A 26,519-nucleotide genomic window follows, 5' to 3' on the forward strand; every position below is an offset into this window, starting at 1 on the left:
CAAATTATTTTGTAAGTCTATGATTCTAAGCTCCAACCCTGTTTTGCAATCCCACGGGATGCTGGAGTATTTGGGTGAATGTGGGGAGTCAGAGACAGCAGCACTTGCAAACTGCAAAATCTTCATTTTTTTTTTGGTTCAAACACAGTCTGCAAGTACCCAGGTAGCAAAGGATTTCTGTCAGGTGCTTCCTCCTCAGCCTTGAAGAAAATAATTATGTGGCAAGAGTGAGCAGATGATACAGGACAAATTAACTTGGGAGATGAAGTACAAGAGGCAAGCTCTAATGAGGTGAGAAGGAGGTTAGAAGAATTGACTACCACAAGGTGTGAGAGAAATGTGAAATAGACCCACCAAGTGAGAAATCTGAGGCAGGTTTTTATCCAAATAACAGCAGCAATTCCCACAGCTGATGCTCCCCAGAGCCACACGAGCAGTGAAAACTGGTCATGTGCAGAAACCTCAAGCAGGAAAGAAGAGACAAGAAGGGAGGCTCCAAGCCCCAGAATTTGTGAGGGTTTGGGGTGGGGATTTTGGTAAAGCAGATGAACAAAAAAATAAATCACGGTAGAGAAGTCTACCCCCACCATTTTTTGTTTTGTTTTGGGGTTTTTTTGGGTTTTTTTTGCACTACTATGGCAGCCGGGACAACCCTGGGATGCAGAGCGGCTCTTGGAGAGGCTGGTGTCACACTCTGCTTGGCCAGCCATGAAGCTCAGCGGGACACTAGCTCTGAAGTCACACAGATGACCTGGTAAAGCCATTGAATGCTGGTCCTGGGGAGCTTCAGAGGAGGCAACAGATGCTGAACCTTCCTGAGTGATAAATATTGCAGGAGAGCCTTGATTTTCCTTACGCAGATGGTTCCCCACAATGTGGGAGAGGGGATGCAGAGCAAAATAATTTGCATCCAAGGCAGAGAGGTGTGCAGGCAGGAGACACTGTAAAGACAAGGACTGGCAGATGGCAGGGACCAGTGAGCGGCCACCAGATGTGTGGAGAAGCGATTTGGGGTTTCTCACAATGCAAGAACTAAGAGGCAGCTGGAGAATCATCGCAGAATCATAGAATGTCCTGAGTTGGAAGGAACCCACAAGGATCATCGAGTCCAAGTCCTGTCCCCGCACAGGACACCCCACAGTTCACACCATGTGTCTGAGGACATTGTCCAGTCTCTTCTTGAACACTGTCAGGCTTGGGGCTGTGACACCTCCCTGGGGAGCCTGTTCAGTGTCCAGCACCCTCTGGGTGAAGAACCTTTTCCTCCTATCCAACCTAAACCTCCCCTGGCACATCTTCCTGCCATTCCCTTGGGTCCTAATCTAAACTAAGAATCTAAGAATTAATCAGGTGTCTGATTTAAAACTGACCAAAGGACAGACTCATCCTTGAACAGCGGAATTTGCTGGGCAGGATACAGTTGAGAGCAAAAATATTCATAAAGTGGTAAAGACAAGTCCACAAATAGAAGCTCTACCCATAGGCTTTGAGAGTGAGGTTGCCAGTGCAGCTCCTCCAGACCAGGAGATGCTGACACCCTAGACCCCATCCATAGCCCAGCTGTGAACATGGGGGTCTCACAGCAGTGTGCTGCATCTCCTATTGCCAGAGAGAGGATGCTGACCTGTATGGGCTCTTTATCTGATGCAGGATATGGTTAGCCCTGAACAAAAAGCCTGCTCTGGTAGTGATGATGCTCCAAGGAAGACCAAAAATTTGGTAAGGAGGTTGGAATGTGTGATTTGCAGCTACCCAAAGAAGAAAGGGAGAACAGCTGCTGTCTCCATGCCAGTAGCAAAGCAGTGCCCGTTAGATCCCAGCAGCTGGCAGGACACAGACTCTTGCTTTGACCAGCCTAAGATGGCTTTGAGTAACATCATCTGAAGGCAAATGCCCAAATGATCTTGTTACAGCAGCAGACTAGACCTTTCTTGTCAGCAAAATCTGCTCTTGATTGTCCTACCAGGCAGGGGAACATGCTTCTGGTACCTGCTCAGAGGGACTGGGAAACATCATGGGGACAGACTGTTTAGCAGGGTCTGTTGTGATAGGACAAGGGGTGATGGTTTTAAACTAAAGGAGGGGAGAGTCAGACCAGACATGAGGAAGAAACTGTTGCCCCTGAGGGTGGTGAGAGCCTGGCCCAGGTTGGCCAGAGAGGTGGTGGATGAACCATCCCTGGAGACATCCCAGGCCAGGCTGGACGGGGCTCTGAGCAACCTGAGCTGGTGAAGATGTCCCTGCTCATGGCAGGGGTGGCACTGGATGAGCTTGGAAGGCCCCTTCCAACCCAAACCATTCTGTGATTCTATGATTTTTGGTTGCCTGGTCTCCTGCCAGCCTTCCTGAGGAACAAGATCACCAATCCGGGTCTACACTGATGATGCTCATCCCTGTATAAATACAGAAAAAATACCCAAGAGATTTTAGCATGAGGCACATTCACGCCAAATGCTTAGAAGAAGCCCTATAAATCAGGGCGTATGCATGTTTTGGCTGACACCACCAACCAGGTAAGAGCTTTCAGGTGATGGACTGATGGCTGTGGAGCCAAGCCTGGGCATGGAAGCCTGGCAGCCGCTCAGCACCCACTCTGCCAACCTGCTGCCAAGGTGTCCAGGTCAGGAGGAACATTTCCCTCTGTTGTAGCCAAGCGATTGTGATCTTGTGTTGAGAAATGGGGTTTGATCCAAAACAATGGACAAAGATAATGTGTTGGCAAAAGCCAGATTCAACAATTCTGCAGCACTTGTTCCAACCGTGTCTATCAACAGGTGTCAGATTTGAGGGGAAATTAAGGTCCCACAGTGGCAGTTGTTGCTCTGCGACATTTATGAGGTCTGTTAATGCTACACGCTATGAGGTCTCTTACTGGAGAAGGTGATGAAACCAAGCCTTACAGGGGGAGAGACAGAGGGTGATGAGCTCAGCTGGTTCAACAATTTCTTTCAAAAACAAGGAAATCTCCAGCTGTGATCCCTTTGATTCAATAAATTAAAAAAATACATATAGAACTCAGCCCCAGTCTGTTTTAAATGTATGTATTAGCATTGGCAGTGTTAATAACAAATGTAATTATTTAAAAGCTGCTATGCGTATCAGGGCAGTGAAAACTGCAGATGTCAGCAGACTTTCGTCTTCTACACCTGCTCTTTAATCAATTTAAAGTTCCTATCTCAGTGTATCAGAATTAATTACATGCTTTTAGGCAGAGATTACTGGACCTTTATTTGTGTTGCTCAGGTCTGGATAAATTACTGTCCCATCTCCTGTGCGGATATCCAGAGGGTGACGCAGAGCACAGGCAAGTACCACAGTATCGGGGGGCAGATTCTGCCTCATTCGGTGGCCACTTGTGTCCTGAAAGATCTGAAGATGCTCTTGGGCTCTGCCCCACAAACAGGTCACGGAGCATCTCTTATCCACAGCAGGAATGGAATGAAATGGAGTATTTCATTTGGAAGGGACCCACAGTGATCCAACTGCCTGACTACTTCAGGGCTGACCAGAAGTTAAAGCAAATTATCAAGAATATTGTCCAAAAGCCTCTTAAATGCTGACAGGCTTGGGCCATCAAACACCTCCCTAGGAAGCCTGTTTTCCCTACACACACCACACTACAGCTGAAGTGTCGTCATTCCTACCCAGAAAAAAGTCCATTCCTGGTACACTTCAGACCCATGTTGTGCTTTGGAGTTTGTGTTGGTTGGGGTTTTTTGTGGGTTTTGGTTGGTTGTTGTTTTGTGGTTTTTTTTTTTTTTCCTGCTTTTTCTTTTCCTTTTTAAAAAGAAAAACAAGCTTGGAAAATCACAGGAAACAAAAACAAGAAATCGCTGACAAGTGTCCCACTGTAATTGAGTGAGAACACAGAGCTCAGCTCTATGGATTCCCAGAAATAGGGTCCAGATGTGGCTGTCCGCAGCAGCCCAGCCAAGCCACAACCCCCGAAATGACTATCCCTGCAACTGGGAAACTTCCCCAGCATCCCTTCCAGCCACGCACAGTGACAGACAACGCTTTGAAAACACTCAGCCAAGGACTTGAGCAAACGGGGTTGGCAGCAGAGCCTGGAGGGGCCAGCCCAGTCCCTGACGGTGAAGGTCTGCAGCAGGGATGTTGGAAGTACATTAATTTGATCCACACCAAGCCCATATTTCTCACCTACACACATCCCTTGCAGTTGCAAAAGCCATAGAATCACAGAAGCATTTTGGTTGGAAGAGACCCTCCAGATTATCAAGTCCAACCCTGGCACTAACCCATGTCCCTGAGAACCTCATCTCCACGTCCGTTCAACCCATCCAGGGATGGTGACTCCATCACTGCCCTGGGCAGCCTGTTCCAGTGCCCAAAAACCCTTTCCAGGAAGAAATTATTCCCAATATTCCATCTAAACCTCCGCTGGTGCAACTTGAGGACATTTCCTCTCATCCTGTTGCTTATTCCTTGCTAGAAGAGACCAACACCCTCCATGCATCAATGCTGACAGGGGGTGCACACACCCCAGCTGGGACACTGGCATCATTGTGTTCTTTACGGCCAAATACTCGTATTAGAAGCACTCACTGGCACAGAGGCCCACCTAGCTCACTGGCACAGAGGCCCACCTAGCTCACACCCTCTTTACCTAGTACACACCACCCTTTAAGATGATTGCAATGGCAGAGTGGGTATGCAGTGATCCTTTGGTTCCTGCAAAGACAGCACTGATGGCAGTGAGAAGCTGAGAAGCAATTAGTCTCTCATGTGGGAGCAAAGGGCCTAAGAATAAATAAAGAAAAACTCAGGACCACTCAACTAGTTTCAATCAGGCTGCAATCTTCTGATCCAGCTCTGAAGTGCCACAGCAAGATGCAGCAAGCACTTAGCCTGTTTCTCCAGAGCCCAGACATTGGCACAGAGAGCAAAGGCTCCACAGTCAGACGATACACAGGGCTGTTTGATCAACCTGGGAGAACAGCCAAGCAGAACCCACTGTCAGCAGAAGCGAGAGGTGTGTTTTGGTTATGAGTCCCAGAGTGAAGCCTGTTAGATCTGAGTTCTCTTTCCAGCCCTTTCTCAGGTGCCTTGCAAAAACCTCGGGCATGTCACTTCGTTTTCATAGAGTCACAGAATAGTTTGGGTGAGAAGGGAGCTTCACAGCTCACCCAGTGCCACCCCTGCCATGAGCAGGGACATCTTCACCAGCTCAGGTTGCTCAGAGCCCCGTCCAGCCTGGCCTGGGATGTCTCCAGGGATGGGGCATCCATGTCATTTTTACAATGTGGTTGGTGAAACACTGGCACAGGTTGCCCAGAGAGGTGGTAGAAAGGTTTGGTCGCAGCCAAATCACTTCCTTGCAATGCTGCATGTAGTTCCCAGAGCTTCTTTCTATGCTTTTCCATCAAGCAAAACCTCCTGTTGCCGTTATTTCCCTGGCTGGGAAGAGTTCTAACTGGGAAACTCACTCCCTGTACAGCAGAAAATATTTACTCCCCATACTGTGCAAGAGAGATTATCTCCAGTTGCTATTATTCCCTTATCAATAATTCACCATGCAGCCACGCTCCGGATCGCGCCTGTGCTGCCTGCCTGGTTTCTGAGCTCGGTGCCGACTGAAGGAGCAGCCGCGAGTAATCATGTCTCCTCTGATATTGCTTCTGCTCTCAGCCGCACAGAACAAGTAACTCACACTGCAAATGACTCATGTTCCCCTGGAAGCTTCTCATTTTAGCATCCCATCGAGGAGGAGAGCAGCGCTGCAGAAGCACCTGCTAAGGACTGCAAGCCCACGACGTTTAAATAAATAAATAAAGGGGAGATAATTAAACTCCATATTTCAGTCTTATAGGAGGAGTTCATATAAAGGCACTCTTTCTCCTTCCAGAAAATCCAATACAATTAAATGATTAAAACAGAAAAGCAGACATAAAACCCAGGGAGGAGAAGCCAGACAAGCTGTTGTGAATACAGATGGCATGCTGAAGTCTTGATCAAGAACCATCCACTCCCCCGTTAGAAGAACAAGCTTGCTGCTCTTCCAGCTTATCTCATACAGAATAACAACTGTCATGGACCAAACTCAGGATTAAAACAGCAAAATTTCTTAGCAAGAGCCCATTTGACTAATTTATCCTGTACACACGCACATTACACATGCACAAAAGCCTCATTTCCCACTGAAGAGATGATCAGCGGTGTACGTGATACCATCTCAGCACACCAGCCTGCCATCTCGGCTTAAAACCTACCCATTAGAGTGATTCATGACTCCCAAGATGCACAAGTGTCCTTTGTGACTAAATTAGACACCGGGTGAGAGAGGAAAGATGATCTATACCCTTTCCAGTTGTCACTGGGAACCTCCACAGCCACAGCTTGGATGAACCATCTCGGATGTCCAAGACATCTGTGCAGTCATTAACTAAACCTTTAATCTTGCAGGCTGTCTTTTCTTCAAAACACCCTGCCAGAGAACCGAGCCAAAAAAACAGTTGAATGCTCCTCAGTCCAGCCAGGTGGATCTGTCTCCTGTGGATTTATAGAATTACAGAATTATTTTGATTGGAAGAGACTCTCAAGATCATTGAGTTCAAGCATAACCCAACCCTGGCACCAACCCACGTCCCTCAGAACCTCATCTCTGCATCTGTTCAACCCCTCCAGGGATGGTGACTCCACCACTGCCCTGGGCAGCCTGTTCCAATGCATGACAACCCTTCCCAGGAAGAAATTTTTCCTAATATCCAATCTAAACTTCCCCTGGTGCAACTTGAGGCCATTTACTCTCATCCTATCCCTTGCTACTTGGAAGAAGCAGCACATATCTCCCATTTCTCTATTTACCTGCATGTTTCAACATGTCACTTCAGAAATCCTTCCAGGACAGCAGAGAGCATCCCTCCGTGGCAGAGCAGGATGCTCTCCAGGATGGTTTGAGCAAGACTTCTTGAGGGCAATTCCCCTTTGCATGTGCCACCAGCACATGTAGGTAAAGCTGCAAATACAAGAAACAAAAGATTGTTTTTTCAACTCTCCAGAATTACTTATCTGCCCGACAGCAATCTGCAACCCTGTCTGCAGCAGCAATGAGAGCCTGAGAAGATGATTGCTCTGCGGTGAGGCAGCCAGGTGTCAGGATCAGCCCTGGGGACAGCATGGCCATCATCAGAGACAAGCTGCTCTCAGGGACATCAGACCTCTGGAGCCAGGCTTTTTGCCTTTGGAGGAAAGCAACCAGGACCAGAGCCCCATGGGGGTTCTTAGGCAATAGTAAAGCAAAGCCTCTGTGCCCCCAGGCCTGGGGATCACCCGTCTGCATGCAAAGCCGTGACTCGCCTGTGCAAGCACGTGTGTGGCTGTGGGCACCAAGGTTATTAGTCTCTGCCTGGACCCCTTCCCATTACTTCTAGCTGAGTGAAATTAAATAGCAAAGAAATTCAATTAAGAAGGTCTTGTCTAACACCAAAGGAGCTTTCAGAGTCGCTATCTGGAGCTGTTAACAGATCTGATGGGATTAGCAGCCCCCGGTTGTGGTTGCAGCACGCTGAGCTCCAGTCGGGATTTGCTGCTGGTGCAGCCTCCAAAAATGGGACTTGCTGCCCAGCTGTTTCCTGAGCCACCAAAACTCAGTACTTAACAGCAAAAAGAGCTGCCCTCCCCTGGGAAAAGAGTGGCCGCCAGGCTATGGACCCTCACACAGAGCAACCCCTGCAGGGCTGGGTGTCTGGAGGAGCTGCCGTGCTGGACCTGCCCACTCTGCTATGGAGGAAGGCACAGGTCTAGGCAAGGGGCAGCACTGTCTGGGCTTGGCAACAGCCTGAGGAGCAGAAGATCAAAGCATGGAGAAGACCCTCATCTGCTCACCAGCAAGTGACAAGGCACCAAGTTCTTGCCAGCCCCACCAAGAAGGTGCTGTGAGAAGGCAGGATGGGAGATGATCTCAGGTTTGGACTTTGAATCATAGAATCACAGAATGGTTTGTGTTGGAAGGGACCTTCCAAGCTAATCCAGTCCAGCCCCTGCCATGAGCAGGGACATCTTCACCAGCTCAGGTTGCTCAGAGCCCCATCCAGCCTGGCCTGGGATGTCTCCAGGGATGGTTCATCCACCACCTCTCTGGCCAACCTGGGCCAGGCTCTCACCATCCTCAGCATAAAAAAATTCTTAAAGATCTTTTCCAGCCCAGATTATTCTATGAGATGCCAAGGGCTTACACCAAGCCCCAGTGACAGCCAGGAAGAGAAAGTCTCTGCTCCCTCCCGGTGCTCAAGGCAGACTAAAGCACATGAAATTAAACTGCCTACCAGACAGTTGGCTGCAGCAGCTTTGCTTCAGTCTCCATTTATCCAGCCACTCGACACGGTAAGACAGGATAATATAGACCAAGATGCTGCGGTACCTAATACACTGCAGAAAATGACAGTAGTTTCAAACTAATGGACAGGGCTAATGATGGTGTGACCAACGTGATGAATCAGAGCTGTGCAGTTTCAGGGGAACAGAGGAGTGAGGAGAATTAAAAAAAAAAAAAATAAAAAAATAAAGATATCAAGGATTAGAGCTTTTAGTCCCAGAAGTGAAAGGAAAGACAGTGTCCTTCTCAGGAAGGCTGAGCCAGTGGGTCCTCCCCGCTTGCAGCCCCCCAGGGCAGATGGGACCCCTAGGGTGCAGAAGTTGCCCCTATCCCCACGCAAAAGCCACCGTTCACAGCCTGTGCAAGTCCCCAGCTACTGACACAGTCCCTGCAGTGCTGCCAGCCTGCACAGAGGGTTCCTTCAAGGGATCAACAAGTGGCTGCTTCATCTCGTCATCCTTGCTCAGACCTACAAGTGGCAACAGGGACTGTCAAAGCTGCGCTGTTAAAATATCCCCCTGCAGACTCCCTCCCTCTGATGGGGACAGTGAAAAAGCACAGGATCCTGTTCCCTCGGGACTCCAGAGTCCTTATGGAGAAGATAAACAGGGTCATTTCTGCCATTCCCAGTGTCACTAGCAAACCTAGTGCCTACATCTGGCATTCACAGAGCAGCATCTCTTCAGTGCTTGGGTGGCAGGCAGGGCAGGAGGAGATGTGAGAAGGTCCAAGGTGGAAGTAGAAAAGCAAATAGCTTTTGCCAAACTATGGGCTGGAGAGAACCCAAAACAGCATTCAGCATCAAGTGCTAGAGCACCCACAACGTGCTCGTTCCAGCCTTTGCCAACAGCCTGCAGTGAAATCTAGTGGAGCTCCACACAGCCAGCAGCTCTGGCAGAGCCCCAGGGGCTGCCCCCGCTCCAGCTTCCTTCTCTCAGCCACCTGCCTACACAGCAGATAAATCCCAGAGCACCTACAACAGCTTTCCTCCATCCCCAAGCATGGCAGAGCCTTTGTCCCCCTTCACAGCCCCCGCTGCAGTTGCAAAAATCCCAGCAAGGTGACCTACACCCACCCACTGACATAGAGGAATCATAGAATGACAGAACAGTTTAGGTTGGAAGGATCTTCCAAGCTCATTCAGACCAACCTCTGCCGTGAGCAGGGACATCTTCACCAGCTCAGGCTGCTCAGAGCCCCGTCCAGCCTGGCCTGGGATGTCTCCAGGGATGGTTCATCCACCACCTCTCTGGCCAACCTGGGCCAGGCTTTCATCACCCTCAATGTAAAAAATTTCTTCTTTAAATTTTGTCTGAATCTCCCCTCCTTTAAATCAAAACCATCAACCCTTGTCCTGTCGCAACAGGCTCTGCTGAAAAGTCTGTCCCCGTCGTTCTTATCAGCCCCTTTTAAGTACTGAAAGGCCACAATATGGCCTCCAAAAAGTGAAAAGGAAAAAGCGTGAAACTCAGGAGACCTGCACGCCTGCTCACCTGAAGACTGTGTTCCTGACCTGTGATGGAAAGGACGATGGGTGCCACAAAGAAAGAGCAATAAGCTACTGAGCGCAGCATCCTTCCCCCATAAAGATGTTCACTGCAGCTTCAGCTCTGCTCCACACCCCTCTGCTCTGCTGTCTTCAATGTTTATTGGATCCTGCCCATCCAGGCTGTAAATCCCCCAGGACAAAACATGGGAGCCACATCACTGTTCATACCCCGTAACACAAAACCTCCACCCTAGAAGCCCAGATCACCTGGAAAAGGTACCAGAGAGGGACAGCACCTAGCGCAGGTGGGACAAGATCTCCCATGATGCCCATCAGCCTTCACAAGTGATGCCCGGCATCAGTGTGGGATGCTGTGGGATGGTCCCCAAGCACAGGGACAGTGAGGAGTGTCACCCCATCCCACATGTGCTGCGATTCACCGCGGCAAAGGCATCAGGGTGCAGGAGAGCAGGCAACACTGCCAGGCAGGGCAAAGAGCCCAAAGCATCTCCAGGATGTGCTGGTGCCTCCTCTTGACCTGTTAAAAGATAAACTGAAAAAAAACCATCTCCATTAAATCAACCAAAAACATAAGCCCCTGAATTGATACCATTTAAAAACAGCAACCACCTCTTCTAAGCACAGTTCTCATTCCAGAGAGGGAGAAGTGACAGAAATCAACTCAAAATTGTAGCCGATTCTCTGTGGAAGAAATTCAGCTGCTTTGCTGATAAGCAGCAATATAAATCTCTAAGCTGGAGAGGTAGATCATTAAGGGGAAATGTTTAGAGAAATTAAATCCTTTTTCCTGCTTCTTATGCTAATAGGGAAGAACCAAGCTGATTTGCAGGACAACATTTAGCAATATCTAATTCATCAAAGTCCCCATCTGTTCTCATTCTCATGCTGAGTTTGTCAAAAATCAGCTTTTCTTCAACCAACACCCGCCTCACTTTTAACCATAAGAGGCCAATTCTGGAGAGATTTGTAAATAAACCACTTCTGCAAATCCAGCCAGGAAAAGAAAACGACAGGCAAGACAGGATTGAGGAGAGATGGTGAAGCAAATAAAGGGAAAAACAAATCTCCTAAAAATCTACTAAAAAACTGTATTTCTGATGGGAAGTGATGCTGAACTGGTTTGTTATACTCTTCTACCTATTCACACTTATTAAAGCAAACAGATCAGGAATCTATTTAAGCAAAATATGCCATGGAGCAGATCTTATCTCCAAACTTGGAAATTATGGGTTTAAGTAACAAGACTACATTCCCGTATTCTCCTTTAGGGGCAGGATTATTCAGTATGTTCCTGTATAACATTTATTTGGCAATTTATACTGGAGTATTTAAAGTGTATAAATACCTGTGCTGAAGCAGAGTTGCAGGCTCAACAGTTAAAATACAGTGATAAATGATAACTTATAGTTAATACAAGACTCAGAGGCTGCTGCTCAGCAGTTTGCTGCTGTTTCAATTACTTCGTGGCCTGGGGGGGCTTGAGAACTTCTTGCCTTTGACAGCACCACAGTGGCGGTTTGTAGGCAGCCCCTTGTTCCAGAAAGCAAACAAAGCCCAGATACCTATTGTCATCTTTAGAACAACCAAAATATTTACACTTCATGCTTTTACCATCTTCTTTTAAGCTCTGAAACCACCTCAGGTTCCTCTGTAGAAGGAACATTTCTAACACAGGTCCAAGCAATCTCTCTGTAGCATCTCCATGTTGCCACCATGTGGTCACCTGGCTCCTCTCGCTTCCTCTCCTTTTGGCCATGTAACTTCTTCCACAACTCTCCAGAGTAAAGTTAGAGCAGCCCTTTGGGAGATGTGCTCCAAAGCCTTTTAAAAAAAATTACATTAAAAAAAAATATATATCTACATATCCACACCCAGAACAGAGCAGATCTCTAGTCTGGAGCCTTTGAGGTTCTTAGAGCACCATGATGAGATTTAGCTCTTGGTCAGCTACTGAATTATAACTGACCAAAGCAAAAAGCCATGCCCTTGAGCTCCCCCCGAGGTGGGGGAACCCACCAGTGTGCTCCCCCCACAGCCCTGCAGCCCCAGTCTCAGCAGGAGCTGAAGCCACTGGAGCAGGCTGCAGCCGGCTTCTTGGTTTTCTAGGCGTGCAGAAGACAAACCGAGGTGTTTAAGGTGACCGTAGGACATCTAGATATCATGGACAACCTGAGGGACTTCAGTCAGCATGAATGATAACAAAATTATCTCTTTGGCAGCCTCCTCCAGCCCAGCGAGGTCTCGCTACACCACCCCATGGTGGTTTTAGTCATCGCTGCGGAACTTCAGCAGAGCATCGAGACAAACAACTCTGACAACTCCTGGCAGGGTTTGTTCTTGTCATCTCTCACGCTTCAGAAAACATACAGAAACCTCCAAGAAAAACTCAGATCCCACTAGAGGAGCCCTGTTTGGCTTCAGCGATCGCTCCCTGCTGGGCTGGTAACCAGCTGGAGCCTTGACGGATCTGGAAGGGGATGGATCATCCTCGTCTGATGCACCAAACCAGACAGTTCCTTCAGAAACCTGTCACAATGACACCCACCACACATATCAAACTGACTACAAACTACTGTATTTAAAAATATACCATAGCAGAGACTGCACACAGATTATTCTCCCTGAACAAGAGATATTTCAGAAACATTTTGCTTTTATTCGTTGTCACACAGGCTTTCACCGATCAGCTCTTGTGTTCTCATGTCACCACTCGCAACAGATCAGCATCCCAAAACCTTTTTGTGCCACAGGCACAAGCTCTAGCCTAAGGGGGACACATCAGATATAATGTCTATTTCTGCTCAGCTGCATGTACACAAGGCCCACACCAACATCTGCTTAATGCTGAGTATTTAATCTTCAGTTATAGTTAACAAAGTCCTGTTGAATTTTTATTAATTTTTTTTTAAAAAGCTCTGCATAGGACCACACTTCACATCCCTCCCAAATACTTGACAAGGGGATGGGAAGAAGAGGAAGAAAAGGAGGAAAGGGTTACTTATCCTTGGAGAACCACTCCTCAAATCATCAAAGAAATCAGCTCTGTAGTCCTGTAAACAGTCAGGAAGATTCAACAGGGGAAATGTGTGATATTTTCCTGGGAGTGAGACAGCCTACGTGTAGAAAGCAGCCAAGCTCTGCAGGCACGGGTAAGGAAAGGCTTTGCTCAGCCGGCATTCATTCTCTGACATTAACAGCATCAGATCTTGAGAGCCAAATGGGTCCTCGCTCCCCTCTCACTCCGGCGGTACAGCTGCGAACCACGTCCACTTTATATCCTGCCCCTTTCTTCATGTCCAGGCTCTTCCCATTGAGCTAGAAAAATCAAAGAAATTCAAAACCATAAAAATAACCAGCACTTGGCCTCTTCGGGTTTCATTTTATCCTCTTTTATTTTTTTAACAGATTGAACTGCAATTCCAAGACAAATACGTGCCATGGTCTGCCAGTGAATAAGATCTTCGCTCATCTGAAGAGTCAGGTAGAAGAGATTTACATCAGCAGGGCTAAGAGCAGGTCTGAGCTTCACTGAAAGAGAACAAACCCGGTGCGGTGACAGGAACAGGGCAAGCAGTCTTTCCTTGTCACCACGGTGGCACCGGTTGTGCCAGGAATACAGCCGGGAACGGACACACTGGTTAAACTCGACTTGTGGAAACGGCATCCTGGATCCCTGCGATTGCAGCCACAGGCAAGGAGAGATCTGTAACTGAGCAGCATTTTCCATTCAGTTGATAGTCTTGATAAAGCAAGTGCAGAGGGGAGGAACCATCCCACATACTAAGGAGTTTTAAGGAAGATTCAGACATAATCTTTCTGAGAAACTACCAGTCACACAAGGGGGAGAAGGGGGAAAAGACACTGAGGTCCAGGCCCAGCAAAGCATAAAGTCTTTGCAAGGAAAAGCACAGCTAAAAAATATATTATATTTATTGATAATCTTGCATTAATGGTTTTTCACGTAGCATTTTTAAAACTTCTTGATATAAGAGGCATAATTTAACTTATAAATGAACCTAGTGCACTTTGAGGTTCTCCAAAAGGAAAGGTTTGGTCATGGATCCACCTTTCACTTAACCCACACAGGACCCAAATACCTTAGTTATTACAATTATTGGTGCGTTCTCTCTGGCCAGAGCTGCATCACAGCACAGAGAACTTCTCCATCAGCAAAAATCAAATCCCAGTACACAGGCAATAGTATTGTCAGAAAGAGGACAATGTTCCAGGAGCTTTTTCGAAGGCTGGTTTTGTATGCAAGAAGGTCAAATACAAGAAGTGCTAGAACAGGGCTATGTGTATACTCCAGTACTTCACCAGATGAATCCGTTAAAGGAATAAACATATTTCCTTTAAGGTAGCTGTTAAATGTCAGATGGGTACCTAAGAACTGGCTGTCTAGATCTGCCTTGCAGTTAAGAAAATATAAGCAATGCTAAATGGAAATGAAACTGGTATCTGGAAAGTTTTAAAGAGCTAAATGTGGAAAAGCGAGGAAAAAGAGCAGGTTGAGGCAGAAAAGCTGACCCAGAAGAGTGGTCAGAACAGAATTTAGGGGAGAGCCAAAGGCGATGCTGTTCAGGTCAAACCACCAACTCCAGCTGACGCTAACAAGGAGATAAGACAAGTGCAGGAAACAGATTCCCTCTTCTTTAAAGCAAAAGGAGCCTTAAAATTAACATTAGCGTTGTACTTCGGTGTTTCTAAACATCAAAACAGTGCTGTAGCATACTGGAATTTCTCCTTCCTCATGGATCTCTGTCAGAATTAAAAACTATTTGTTTCAAAAGCAAACCTACAGCTGACCTGGCAAACACCAACTGCCAGCTACGCATAATTGCTTTTTTGTTTCTCATCAGGCTAGTCCCAATAATTTTAACTATTTAAATATACTTCAGCTTGACTTTTTATTTCCTTTTGTTTTTTTCTTTTTCCTTTGGGCTGGCTATAATTTTCTGTTATATGTAATATATTGAGTGGAAGAATAGGGAAGTGAGACTTTTATGAGCGTCCACTTGATTCTCCAGGGAATCCATATTCCTTGTTCCTGTTGGGGAGGAACTGCAAGAGTATTCATGCACTTAAAACTCCACACATTCGGACTGAGAGCCCACACACAGACCTACCATGTCCTCAGTGCTTACTCCTAAGAGAAGAGATGGCAGAAAGCGCAAGGGAAGAGGTAAGACAGAGTCTCCGTGGACAAGATTTGCACCAGGCCAGCTGTCACTCAGCAGCGCTTTGAGCACACCTTGTCCCGATTTGTTTCCTCCTCGAGAAGCCTCTTTCATTCCAGAACTCATACAATTCTGAATTAAGCTTCCCACTCCAAAATAAACCCACTGATGTTGACCCCTTCAACTGGTAAGATCTGATGTACAACGACGAGGGGAGGTGTCCAGCTGTAGCTGATTACACAAATACAGAAAAAGGTTACAAAGCACTGCATTTTAAACATAATTTGTCAACTTGAACCTATATTCTTTTTGCAACACAAGCACCCATTTTATTACCATCGCTGTCAAGCTGAGTAGGCATAAAAGTTTCTTCCCAAACCATAAAACAAACCATCTAACCAAAATCATAAGTGTCAGCTCACTCTATCATGAGGTACCCAAGCCACTCCCAATTGAAAACCACAAGTGCTTCTGCCCAGATCTAAAGTATTAGTCCAACTTGTCTTTCCAAAAAGACTTATCACAAATAGTTTGTTTGCTATAGTGTTATGATTTTTTCCCACAGAAATAGCTGCAGTTTTGTTTCGTTGCTAAACAGCAAGATATTGTCTTAAACAAACAAGACACACACACAGGAATCCAAAGTTGGAGGGTGCTTTTTACTTGAAGACTCTGTAAAACATTAAAAAAAAAAAGCATTGTTACAGTTAATTGATTCTTCCTGGGTTAAATTTGACATCCTCAGTCAAGGTGATGCTATGGAAAGGGCATTCTGACTTCACAAAACTGATATTCAAGCATCATCAATACACACAAAGGACAGGCTCTGACGCACATTTGTTACATTACAACCTTCACTCAGCCTTAACAAACATCTTTGGAATAGAGATTTTTTAAAAAAAAAATATCAAGAAACTTAAATATAGGACAAACCCATAAGATTATTAACAATATGAACAGTAAGATTTACAGAGATCAGCCAACACAGGCTGTCTGTGGACAATGAGAACGGAACTAGCAGAAACGACATGACTCACAGCACAGGTCTGCCATGCAGAGGCTGGATTCCAGCAACTCGGAACACCGAGGACTGAGAGGCGGTTTTGGAATTTGGTTACTTGCCGAGGGCAGGGAGGCGGTAACAACAGGTAGGTGAGCAGGAGGCAAAGGCCAGGTAAATTAGCGCTAGGAATTCTGGTTAAACCAGGAGTCTAGAACGCCAGCAAGAAAAAACAAAAGGTTGTTTGTTCTTTTAAAATTAAGAGTTTGCTAAAAGTTATCATTATATACTTTCTGTATCGCACAGTTTTAAAGTAACTATAAAATTAGAAAACCTTGCATTTATAACAGCTACATTTAAATATATTCCAAGTGGAGTTAGCCCATATAGTTCAGTTCTTAAAACAATTCATCACTCGTCCCTCACAATGGCATTCAGCATTTCTGTGACCCGTTTCCTCAAGCCCTCTCCAAACTAAAAAATGCACCACTTATCAAAGATGGTGCTACTAGTTCTCCTTCGTACATCACAGATTTATTGCTTTATTTTACCAGTGACAAGGCTATGATTTAAAGTTTTAGAGAATTTAAGGCAACCCCACAAGACCAAGACCTTAAGGGCATTTATAGCACACAGTTGTCTTCATTCAAACACCAGGAAAAGCTCGGTATTAAAAAAAAATGACAAAAACACTCCGATTTTAAGCAAAAGGACCCTTTCAAGCATTATTAACCCAGCACTGAAGTCATAAGTCATTCTAGAGCACCAGTGTTCACAAACAAGAAAAGAGTCAAAGGAGGAAGTTCCATCTTGCATAACAACTCATTCTTACTCATCTAAGAACTTGTTGGAAGATTCACTCAGATATTTGGAGAGCTGAATCACTTGTTTCCATTCATTACATGGAGGATGAATTATGATCTGCCAAGATATACTTAAAACGCAACTTACAAAGAAGCATTGAAGACTGACAAAAAGCACAGCGTATTCTTGACAGCTTTACAAGCCGATTCACCTGCAAGAGCTCAGTTTTTCCCAGTATTTCTTTCAAATCCCATGGATTTCACTACGAGCTCCTCGTTTGATGCTCTGTCTTCTCAAGGAGAGCCCAGATTTAAAAAGCCAGGCTGCAGTGAGAACATCACTGAGACCACTTCTATGTTTGTGGTCTTAATTAGTCACGACCAAGTTTACTGTTGACAAAGACGTATCAACTGCCAGTCATGCAAACTCACTCAGATAAATTAAAAACAAAAAAAAACCAAACAAAAAATGGCAAACAAACCAACTAAAACAACAACAAAACCAGCAAAATACCCAGCAAGCACAAGCTCGACAAAAAAACTAAGCGCACTGAGCATTAGGCTAACCCTTCCTCTGCAAATAGTTCAAAAATTAACTGAAAAAACATGGAAAATTCTTTACAAGCAATGCGAGATAACACTGGCTGAATGCGCAGGTGCACACTTTTTATTTCTATATAGAGTGAAAACAAATACCATACAGAAAACAGTAGACTACAGGGTTTTTTAAAGAATTAGGATATGTTGTTTCAAGATGGGTTTTGTGAAAACAGAAAAGATGACCTTCTGTAAAAGAAATTAAGCAGCAGTTATTTCAGCTTCAGAGCAGGTACAACCTGACGAGATTTGCAGTAAAATTCAATTAAGCAGACATCACTGACGATGTATTAAAAATAGGCAGAGTCCTACTGCCACACAGCAGGAGGAATGGATGAGGATTTGCACTCGGCAGAGAACCCTGCGTGTAAACTATTCCCATGTGATTCGGAGTCACTGAGACAAACAAGACTTTATGGAGCTACTTGCAACTTTTTCTAGAGAATTACTTCACCATGAAGCTCATTTATTTTTCTACAGCCTTTCCTAAAAGAAATGGATAGAAATAGCAGGTTTCGGGTCCGCCAGAGAATTCAGACTACACAGAGAGCTTGTGGTAACTTCCATTTGGGAGGACAGCAAAGACTTTTGTTCAGGAGGAAATTCTCTTCCTCTAAGTGAAGAGAGCAACTTTCATTTCTTTGGAAGAAGAAAGATTATTGGGGGGTTGTAGCACTCATTGTCATAGCAGAAAGCAGGTTTCGTCACATAAAAAACCTGGAACGGGTCCCATAACTGAAGGAAACTTTCCCTTCAGCATTTCCTCAGAGCACAACTAGATAGATTTATACCGAGAAACCTTTTTGAACACTGTAACAGCAAAAAGGTTAGTGCATTTTCCTTGCTAATGTTCCGTAATGCAACAAGTACACTGGTTTACATTCTGTTAAAAAATATCCCTGTGGAACAAATCTTTCACGAAGCCTTATAATTTCTTTGCACTTCTTCGCACACAGGAGAAGTTTCAGCCACTTGCAACAGCATGTTTTAGTTTTGAATACCTGAAGCCAAAGATATTTTCTTCTTATTTTTTTTTTCTGAATTCATTAAATGCATCAATATTAGCATGACAGGAGTAAACCCTCTCTTCAACTGAAGGATTTGACATTTAGTTCCTTTCGAGTTGATGACTCAAACACTAATCCTGCATGGAAATAAAGTTAAGAATTATCCATCGTAGGAGCAGGGTTCACCGGGCGCTGCCTTACAGCACTTGGTGATGAGTTTCTGCTGGGCACCTCTTTACCCTCCGTTTCATCATCTGAAATATCTTCCTTGTCTGCTTCTTGCTCTTCATCCAGCTTTTTCAGCAGCTGAGCCGACTCCGGAGCTAGCTTTCCTTAAGGAGAAAGGAAAATATTCATACACGAACACGTACCATTTACCATGTGAAATACACTTTTTTAACATTGCAGTACTTCAATGAATTTAAGCCAGGTAGTACCTGTTGCTAGCATGAAGTTACCCACAGGTCAAGTATGAACAGATAACCTAGACAAATTAATATAAAACTTCCTCCAACTTTGAAAAAAAAATGAGTCAGGATCATACAAAACATAAACCAGCATTCAGATCTTCTTCCAGGACTTTTTAAGATTACCTTGAAAAATTCCAGAGACTAACCCCAAACTGAATCACTTGCCATCCACAGAAATGCAAATTCACTTTTAATTCTCGCTTGGCCCCTAAAACTTATGCAAAGCCCCACCTTTGCAACACTGAGAGCTCCACTCAAAACTTTTATCTCCCTGCACGTACAGAATTTCCTATCTTGTAGGTATGAAAATGCTGTAAAAACATTTTAACTCCTAAAAAAGTTTTCTACAGAATACAAACCTACTATAAACCACAAGGACAAGTTGCTGCAGGTAAAGGAATGTACCAATCACAAGTGTAAACTTTTATGCTAAATCTCATGTCCTGAAGACACAAGTTAGACACTGATATTTATTAAATAAGATTTACCAAACAGCTTCTCTGAATTAGAAGTTACAGTGGGCTTACTTGAATAAGGATATGGTGGTGGTCTGTGCCTTTTGGATGGACAGATACAGTCTGCCAAGAATACCATTACCTGAAACCAAAGGAAGACAACAGTAAACCTCCAAACATCCTGCACATTAGAAGCACAGAATCATTTTGGTTGGAAAAGACCCTCAAGATCATTGAGTCCAACCGTTAACCCAACACTGGCACTAACCCATGTCCCTGAGAACCTCATCTCCACGTCTGTTCAGCCCCTCCAGGGATGGTGACTCCACCACTGCCCTGGGCAGCCTGTTCCAATGCCCCACAGCCCTTTCCAGGAAGAAATTGTTCCCAAGATCCAACCTCAACTTCCCCCGGTGCAACTTGAGGCTGTTTCTTCTCATCCTAGTGCTTGTTCCTTGGGAGCAGAGCCCGACCCCACTGGCTCCAACCTCCTTTCAGGCAGTTCAGAGATCAGGAGGTCACCCCTCAGCTCCTGTTCTCTAGGCTGAACCCCCCAGGTCCCTCAGCCGCTCCCATCACACTTGTGCTCCAGCCCCTCACCAGCTCTATTCCCTTCTCTGAATTTGCTCCTGCACCTCAAGGGCTTTCTTGTCTTGAGGGGCCCAAAACTGACCCCAGGACTCGAGGTTTTTGCCTCAGCAGTGCCCAGTACAGGGGGATGGTCACTGCCTTGATCCTGTTGACCACACCAGTGCTGATACAAGCCAGGATGTTCGTGGTCTTTTTAGCCACCTGGGCACATGCTGGCGCATGTTCAGTCGCTGTCAGCAACACCCCCAGGTCCTTTTCCACCAGGCACTTTCCAGCCACTCTCCCCCAAGCCTGTAGCACTCATAGGGTGGTTGCGATCCGCGTGCACAACCCGGCACTTGGTCTCATTGAAACTCATATAATTGGCCTCAGTCCATTGATCCAGCTGGTCCAGATCCCTCTGTAGAGGCATCTAAGTGGTGCAGCAGGTCGTTAACCATTTCCCTTTGGATCACTGGGGCTTCATTCTGCTCCCTGTCTTCCAGCTCAGGGGGCTGTGTACCCCAAGAACAACTGGTCTTACTATTAAAGACTGAGGCAGAATCAGTGTAATACACAGTAGTCATAAGCCAATCTGAGCTAAGTGTGTCACTTACAAGTCCCAGTGTCAGTCCCGAGAATAGAGTTGCCAATACAAAAACAGCATAGGAGCCCCAGACTGGCAGTCCGACACTTTCTGTTAAATAACCATGGCAGTGCTGGAATATAAGACAAGAGAATCATTTCAAGAATAGCTGAATATTATGTCTGTTAAAGTAAAATAAAACAGAGATCTAAGCACATACCCTGATCCACATTGACAACTGAAACAAAGCTGACATACTGCTCATCCTGAAACAAAACAGAAAAAAAATAAATGAAAACATTTTTCAGCCAGTCACATACCTGTACCTTCTGGTTTGCCTGACTAGTCATTATTTAGTCCCATGTTGAACAGCTTTCTGCTCATGCCCATTTTCCCTTCTAACTAGCTTGATTTTTATCTTCTGCTTCGTACCTTTCATACCAACATCAGCACATGCAACGTTCCACATATGGACAAGTATGAATTCACAAACCACCTTGATGTGGATCTGCTGACATATGAATCTGAGTTAATTTTGGTTACGTTCTAACTTATATTTGGACCAGCAGTCTATGAGAAGCCAACTGGAATTCTCTTCGAGATAATAAGAATTAAGCATCTGGATATTTAATTAAAACAAAAAAACAACCTGTTAAATAATCAGGTTATATAAGAACTGAGAGATGTCTAGACACTTAAGTTTTGCTATATCTTACACACAGGTGAAAAGGACCAGGCTATCTGCCATGTACATCCTGCTAACTCTGGCACTTCCCCGTTATTGCAAAACTTCAGCATTAGGTATTTGCTATCTGTAAAGGAGAATTTGAAACATTAAGCCAACCTAAGCTGCTAATGGCTGAGCCACAGAAAAAGCCCATTTCATACTGTTTCACTATATGCAAAAAATGGAGCTGCTAGTGTGCACTTGTAACAGAAAACTTATTAATCCTAAAATTATTCCCCTTTTCACACATTGCTTGGTGTGGGCTAACAGTTTCTAGATCAACCACACAGTTTGAAGATTCAAACAGCACTGTGAGTAGACAAAGTAACAATGCTGAGCTTCCTGTAATGCTGCTGCTACATGTAAAATGTAACATTTCATAAACAGAGCACTGCTACAGCACAGTTACTACAGAGGTGTTTCAGCCATCATTGCTCTAACAGGAGAAAAATCATGAACTATTTGCTTCATTTGCCTCAATCAACGGTGTCCCCAACACACTTTATCACCCACAGTTACTCAACTACTCTGAAACCACCACACAGCACATGCAGGAACAACTAAAAGCACTTCAGAGACTCAAAACCAGAAAGAATACCAAAGAGAGTGTTTCCCTTTGTCTCCCCACTTCATTACTCCTTCAGCAAGGAACCTTCACCCTTCCACTCTGTTTTTAACTTTGTCTTTTCTTAAATGGCAGCCTGTATCTCACAACTACACTCCTACATTGTTTCCCAGTTTTTATTGCTAATTTCCTAGAATTTCGCTGGGCAAAACATCTTCCTGCTATATAAACAGAACTTCAAGTGTTACCTACAAGAGTTTAGTAAAACAATACAGCCACCTCCAACTATATGAAGCCTTAAAGTAAACCTTAAGCTGTCCAGAAGGAAGCAGCACACCTAAGGATCTGTCCCAAAATGTGCATGCTTGACAATTAATTATAATTAAAAACATACCAAAACTTACAGAAAAGAGGAAGGACCAAACCATGATGAAACTGGTTCAATAGATTTCCATTCCTGGTCACTGATGAAATTTATAAAATCAGTTTTGGTTCTTCCCCCTTGGTATCTCCTGAACTCTCCATCTTTACAACTGTAAAACAAACCAACAAAATAGTTCTTTATTTTAGACTGTCCAAGCATGCACCATTTGCTTCCACTCAACACCTTTCCGCCCACCACCTTGTCTTTTTTTTCTTTTTAATTTTGCTTTAGATGATATTGGCTCTAAAATGTTTTACAAAACTCCTGACTACAAGTATTTCTAGGACCTTGACTCCATGTGTATCTTGGATACCTTTAGGTTGCGATTCCACAAAAAGATAATGATCTTCCCAATGCACTTGCCACATAAATGCATTAAGATCAGCCTACAGAGAAAAGATTGCAAAACGGAGACACGCATAAAAACATAGAATAAATAAGGCCTAAAGGGAAAAGAAAAAATAAAACAGCTGGCAGTGTTGTAAGGTCACAATGGGTAAGACAGTCATCTCTGTGTAAAGTAACTCATATTCTTAGAAAGCATGGTAAATATTCATTTGTCCCCCAAAAATGAAGAAGGAAGTCCTCTCTCCTCCAAAAAATCCTGCTGCATTGCATACTTACTGATAGATGGTAGGAAGAGCTGTTATAATAAATCGTCCACTTAATCCTGTAAGAAAACAGTTATTTTCAGAATAGTAGAGCAATCTTGGGTAAGAAAAAGCAAGAAATTTTATTATACACCAAAATAAAAACAGCTGCCCCAAGGTATCAATCTTCAGTTGTGAATAAACACACACACCTGTACATATCAAAGTACTACACACAGTCTAAAGCAACGTCCCTGGACAAAGAGCAAGAAAGTTTCACCATGGGGAAGAAAAAAAGATGTCTGGGATAACAGCTCTACTTGACTATTTTGGCTGTAGCTCTTGAAAGAGAGATACTCTCCTTTTCCAACACGATCTGGAAACTCCAGTGCTTGCAGAAAATAACCCAAGTGAGGCAAGTTTCAAAAGTTTTTATGTGACTTTGGAGGAAAATATCAGCATGGAGAAGGTCATTTTTATGATCTCCACACACACGAGGGCAATTCAGCAAAGTGAGTTTCAGTTGAGGGACACCAGACTGCTTGTACTGCCTTTTGCCACCAAAGAATGGTACTACTACAGGGAAGGCTAAAAACACTTTTTTTGCTCCGTATGATGCTCAAAAAGATCAATAATCTTGGAATTCTCTAAGTTACTTTCTTGATAAACCTTCTTGTTTCCTTTATCTACCAAGAAAGACGAGACTTCTTAGTCTATATGGAATCATAGAACCATTCTGGTTGGAAAAGACCCTCAACATAATTGAGTCCAACCATTAAACCAACACTGGTACTACCCCATGTCCCTGAGAACCACGTCTGTCCAACCCCTCCAGGGATGGTGACTCCACCACTGCCCTGGGCAGCCTGTTCCAATGCCCAACAACCTTTCCCAGGAAGAAATTGTTCCCCAGATCCAACCTCAACCTCTCCAGTGCAACTTGAGGCCGTTTCCTCTCGTCCTGGCACCTGTTCCTTCAGAGAAGAGACCAACACCACCCCCTGGCTCCAAGCTCCTTTCAGGCAGTTCAGAGATCCCCTCAGCTCCTGTTCTCCAGCTGAACACCCAGATCCCTCAGCCGCTCCCATCACACTTGTGCTCCAGCCCCTTCCCCAGCTCTGTTCCCTTCTCTCAACTCGCTCCAGCATCTCAAGGGCTTTCTTGGTGCGAGGGGAACAATCTGCCTTCAGACGAGATCGGGAAAAGATCTTTATTTGTCCTACTGATTCAATCGAAGGGCACATACACCGAACATCCCCCCCGAGGTGACGGGAGGCCCCGCCGGACTCTCACCCGGCTGCTCCGTGACATCCACTTTGGCAACGTTCACTTCCAGGTCCTCGCCCCACTCGGCAAACTTCTCCCACTCGGGCTGCAGGCTCTGGCAGGCGGGACACCACGGGGCGTAGCTGCGGGCAGCGCGGGTCTGTCACCAACGGGCACCGCTCGGTCGCCCGCCGCCTCAGAGCAGAGCGGGCCGGGCCGGGCCGCCCCGCCCCGCCCCACCCCACCCCCCTCGCCCACTCCCCGGCAGGGCGAACGACCCCGTCCCGACTCACAACTCCACCATCCACTCGCCCTGCAGCAGCTCCTGCCACATGCCGTCCGACAGCACCTTCACGGGGCTCCGTTTGCCCAGCGCGGCCGAACCGGCCGCCAGCGCCAAGCAGAGCAGAGCGCAGCGCTGACCGCCGGCCACCATCTTGACCCACGCGCTTCCGCCTTCCCGCTAGCACCGCCCCGCACCGCCTCACAACGCCACGGCGCATGCGCAGAAAGAGCATTGAGTACCGCCCCCCCTCTCCCGCCAAGAGTCACAGAAATTAGGGGAATGAGCGGGACATCGAAAACTCATCCAGTGCAATCCCACCGCAGGACCAGGAACCCCCAGATGAGGTTACACAGGAAGGTGTCCAGGCTGGTTTTCAATGTCTCAAGGAGACTCCACAACCTCCCTGGGCAGCCTGGGCCAGGCTCTGTCACACTCACTGTGAAGAAGTTTCTTCTCAAATTTAAGTGGAACCTCCCATGTTCCAGTTTGTACCCCTTACCCCTTGTCCTATTGTTGGTTGTCACCGAGAAAAGCCTGACTCCATCCTCCTGACACCCTTTACATTATTTATAAACATTAATGAGGTCACCCCTCAGTCTCCTCCAAGCTCCAGAGCCCCAGCTCCCTCAGCCTTTCCTCACACGGGAGATGCTCCACTCCCTTCAGCATCTTTGTTGCCCTGCACTGGACTCTCTCCAGCAGTTCCCTGTCCTGCTGGAACTGAGGGGCCACAACTGGACACAATATTCCAGGTGTGGTCTCCCCAGGGCAGAGCAGAGGGGCAGGAGAACCTCTCTGACCTACTGACCACCCCCTTCTAACCCACCCCAGGTACCATTGGCCTTCCTGGCCACAAGGGCCCAGTGCTGGCTCATGGTCACCCTGCTGTCCCCAGGACCCCCAGGTCCCTTTCCCCTACGCTGCTCTCCAAAAGTCATTCCCCAACTTATACTGGAACCTGGGGTTATTTTGGCCCAGATGTAAGACTCTACACTTTCCCTTGTTATATTTCATTAAATTTTTCCCCACCCAACTCCCCAGCCTGCCCAGGTCTCTGGATGGCAGCACAGCCTTCTGGCGTGTCAGCCACTCCTCCCAGCTTGGTGTCATCAGCAAAATTGCTGACAGTGCACTCTATTCCCTCATCCAAGTCGTTGATGAGTATATTGAATAGTTCTGGTCCCAGTACCGACTCTCGAGGGACTCCACTAGATACAGGCCTCCAACTGCACTCTGCCCCATTGACCACGACTCTGGCTTCTTTCATTCAGCCAGGTCACAGTCCACCTCACTACCCGATTGTCCAGACGCAGGGCTGGAAGGACAATGCAGGGAACTGTCAGTCTAACCTCAGTGCCAGGGAAGGTCATAGAGCAATGATCTTGAGTAACATCACATGGCACATACAAGAGAACCATACGATGAGGTCCAGTCAACATGGGTTTATGAAAGGCAGGTCCTGTTTGGCCAACCTGATCTTCTACAAGAAGGTGACCTGCCTAACTAATGAGGGAAAGGCTGTGCACGTTGTGTACTTAGACTTCAGTAAAACCTTTGGCATGTATCCCACAGCATTCTCCTGGAGAAGCTGCAGCTCATGGCCTGGATGGGTGTACTCTTCAATGGATAAAGAACTGGCTGGAGGGCCAGGCCCGAAGAGTTGCGGTGAACGGAGCCAAATCCAGTTGGTGGCTAGTCACAAGTTGTGTTTCCCAGGTCTCAGTATTGGGGCCAGTTCTGTTTAATCTCTTTATCAATGATCTGGCTGAAGGGACTGAGTGCACCCTTAGTAAGTTTGCAGATGACAGCAAATTAGGTGGGAGTGTTGATCTGCTGGAGGGTAGGAAGGCCATTCAGAGGGATCTGGACTGGCTGGATTGTTGGGCTGAGGCCAATTGTATGAGGTTCAACAAGCCCAAGTGCCGGATCCTGCACTTGGGTCACAACAACCCCAGGCAGCACTATGGCCTCGGGGAAGAGTGGCTGGAAAGTGCCTGGCAGAGAGGGCTCTGGGGGTGTTGATTGACAGCCAGCTGAACATGAGCCAGCACGTGCCCAGGTGGCCAGTAAGGCCAACAGCATCCTGGCTTGTATCAGGAATAGTGTGGCCAGCAGGACTAGAGAAGTGATTGTGCCACTGTACTGGGCACT

General features: G+C 46.0%; 1 protein-coding gene across 1 annotated transcript; it reads right to left on the minus strand.

Annotated features, from left to right (window-relative positions):
• Positions 1-15,662: 15,662 nt before the first annotated feature.
• TMX1 (thioredoxin related transmembrane protein 1) lies at positions 15,663-24,558 on the minus strand. Its single transcript, XM_065063208.1, has 8 exons — positions 24,376-24,558; positions 24,110-24,225; positions 22,851-22,896; positions 22,207-22,335; positions 20,731-20,776; positions 20,542-20,643; positions 19,427-19,496; positions 15,663-18,761 (listed from the first exon to the last, which is right to left on the minus strand). The coding sequence occupies exons 1-8, from the start codon at positions 24,516-24,518 to the stop codon at positions 18,583-18,585; spliced, it is 831 nt and encodes a 276-aa protein (XP_064919280.1). The 5' UTR covers positions 24,519-24,558; the 3' UTR covers positions 15,663-18,582.
• Positions 24,559-26,519: the final 1,961 nt, after the last annotated feature.

This window comes from Columba livia, chromosome 5, assembly GCF_036013475.1.
Source record: "Columba livia isolate bColLiv1 breed racing homer chromosome 5, bColLiv1.pat.W.v2, whole genome shotgun sequence".
NCBI lineage: Eukaryota > Metazoa > Chordata > Aves > Columbiformes > Columbidae > Columba > Columba livia.

What these genes read in the sequence shown, in the direction of transcription:
- TMX1 (XM_065063208.1), bottom strand. Translation starts at nt 24,518, where the DNA reads ATGGTGGCCGGCGGTCAGCGCTGCGCTCTGCTCTGCTTGGCGCTGGCG. An exon ending in GCTCTTCCTACCATCTATCA is followed by an intron (nt 22,336 to 22,850) that starts GTAAGTATGCAA and finishes TTTGTTTTACAG; the next exon opens with TTGTAAAGATGGAGAGTTCA. An exon ending in AGTTGTCAATGTGGATCAGG is followed by an intron (nt 20,644 to 20,730) that starts GTATGTGCTTAG and finishes CTTATATTCCAG; the next exon opens with CACTGCCATGGTTATTTAAC.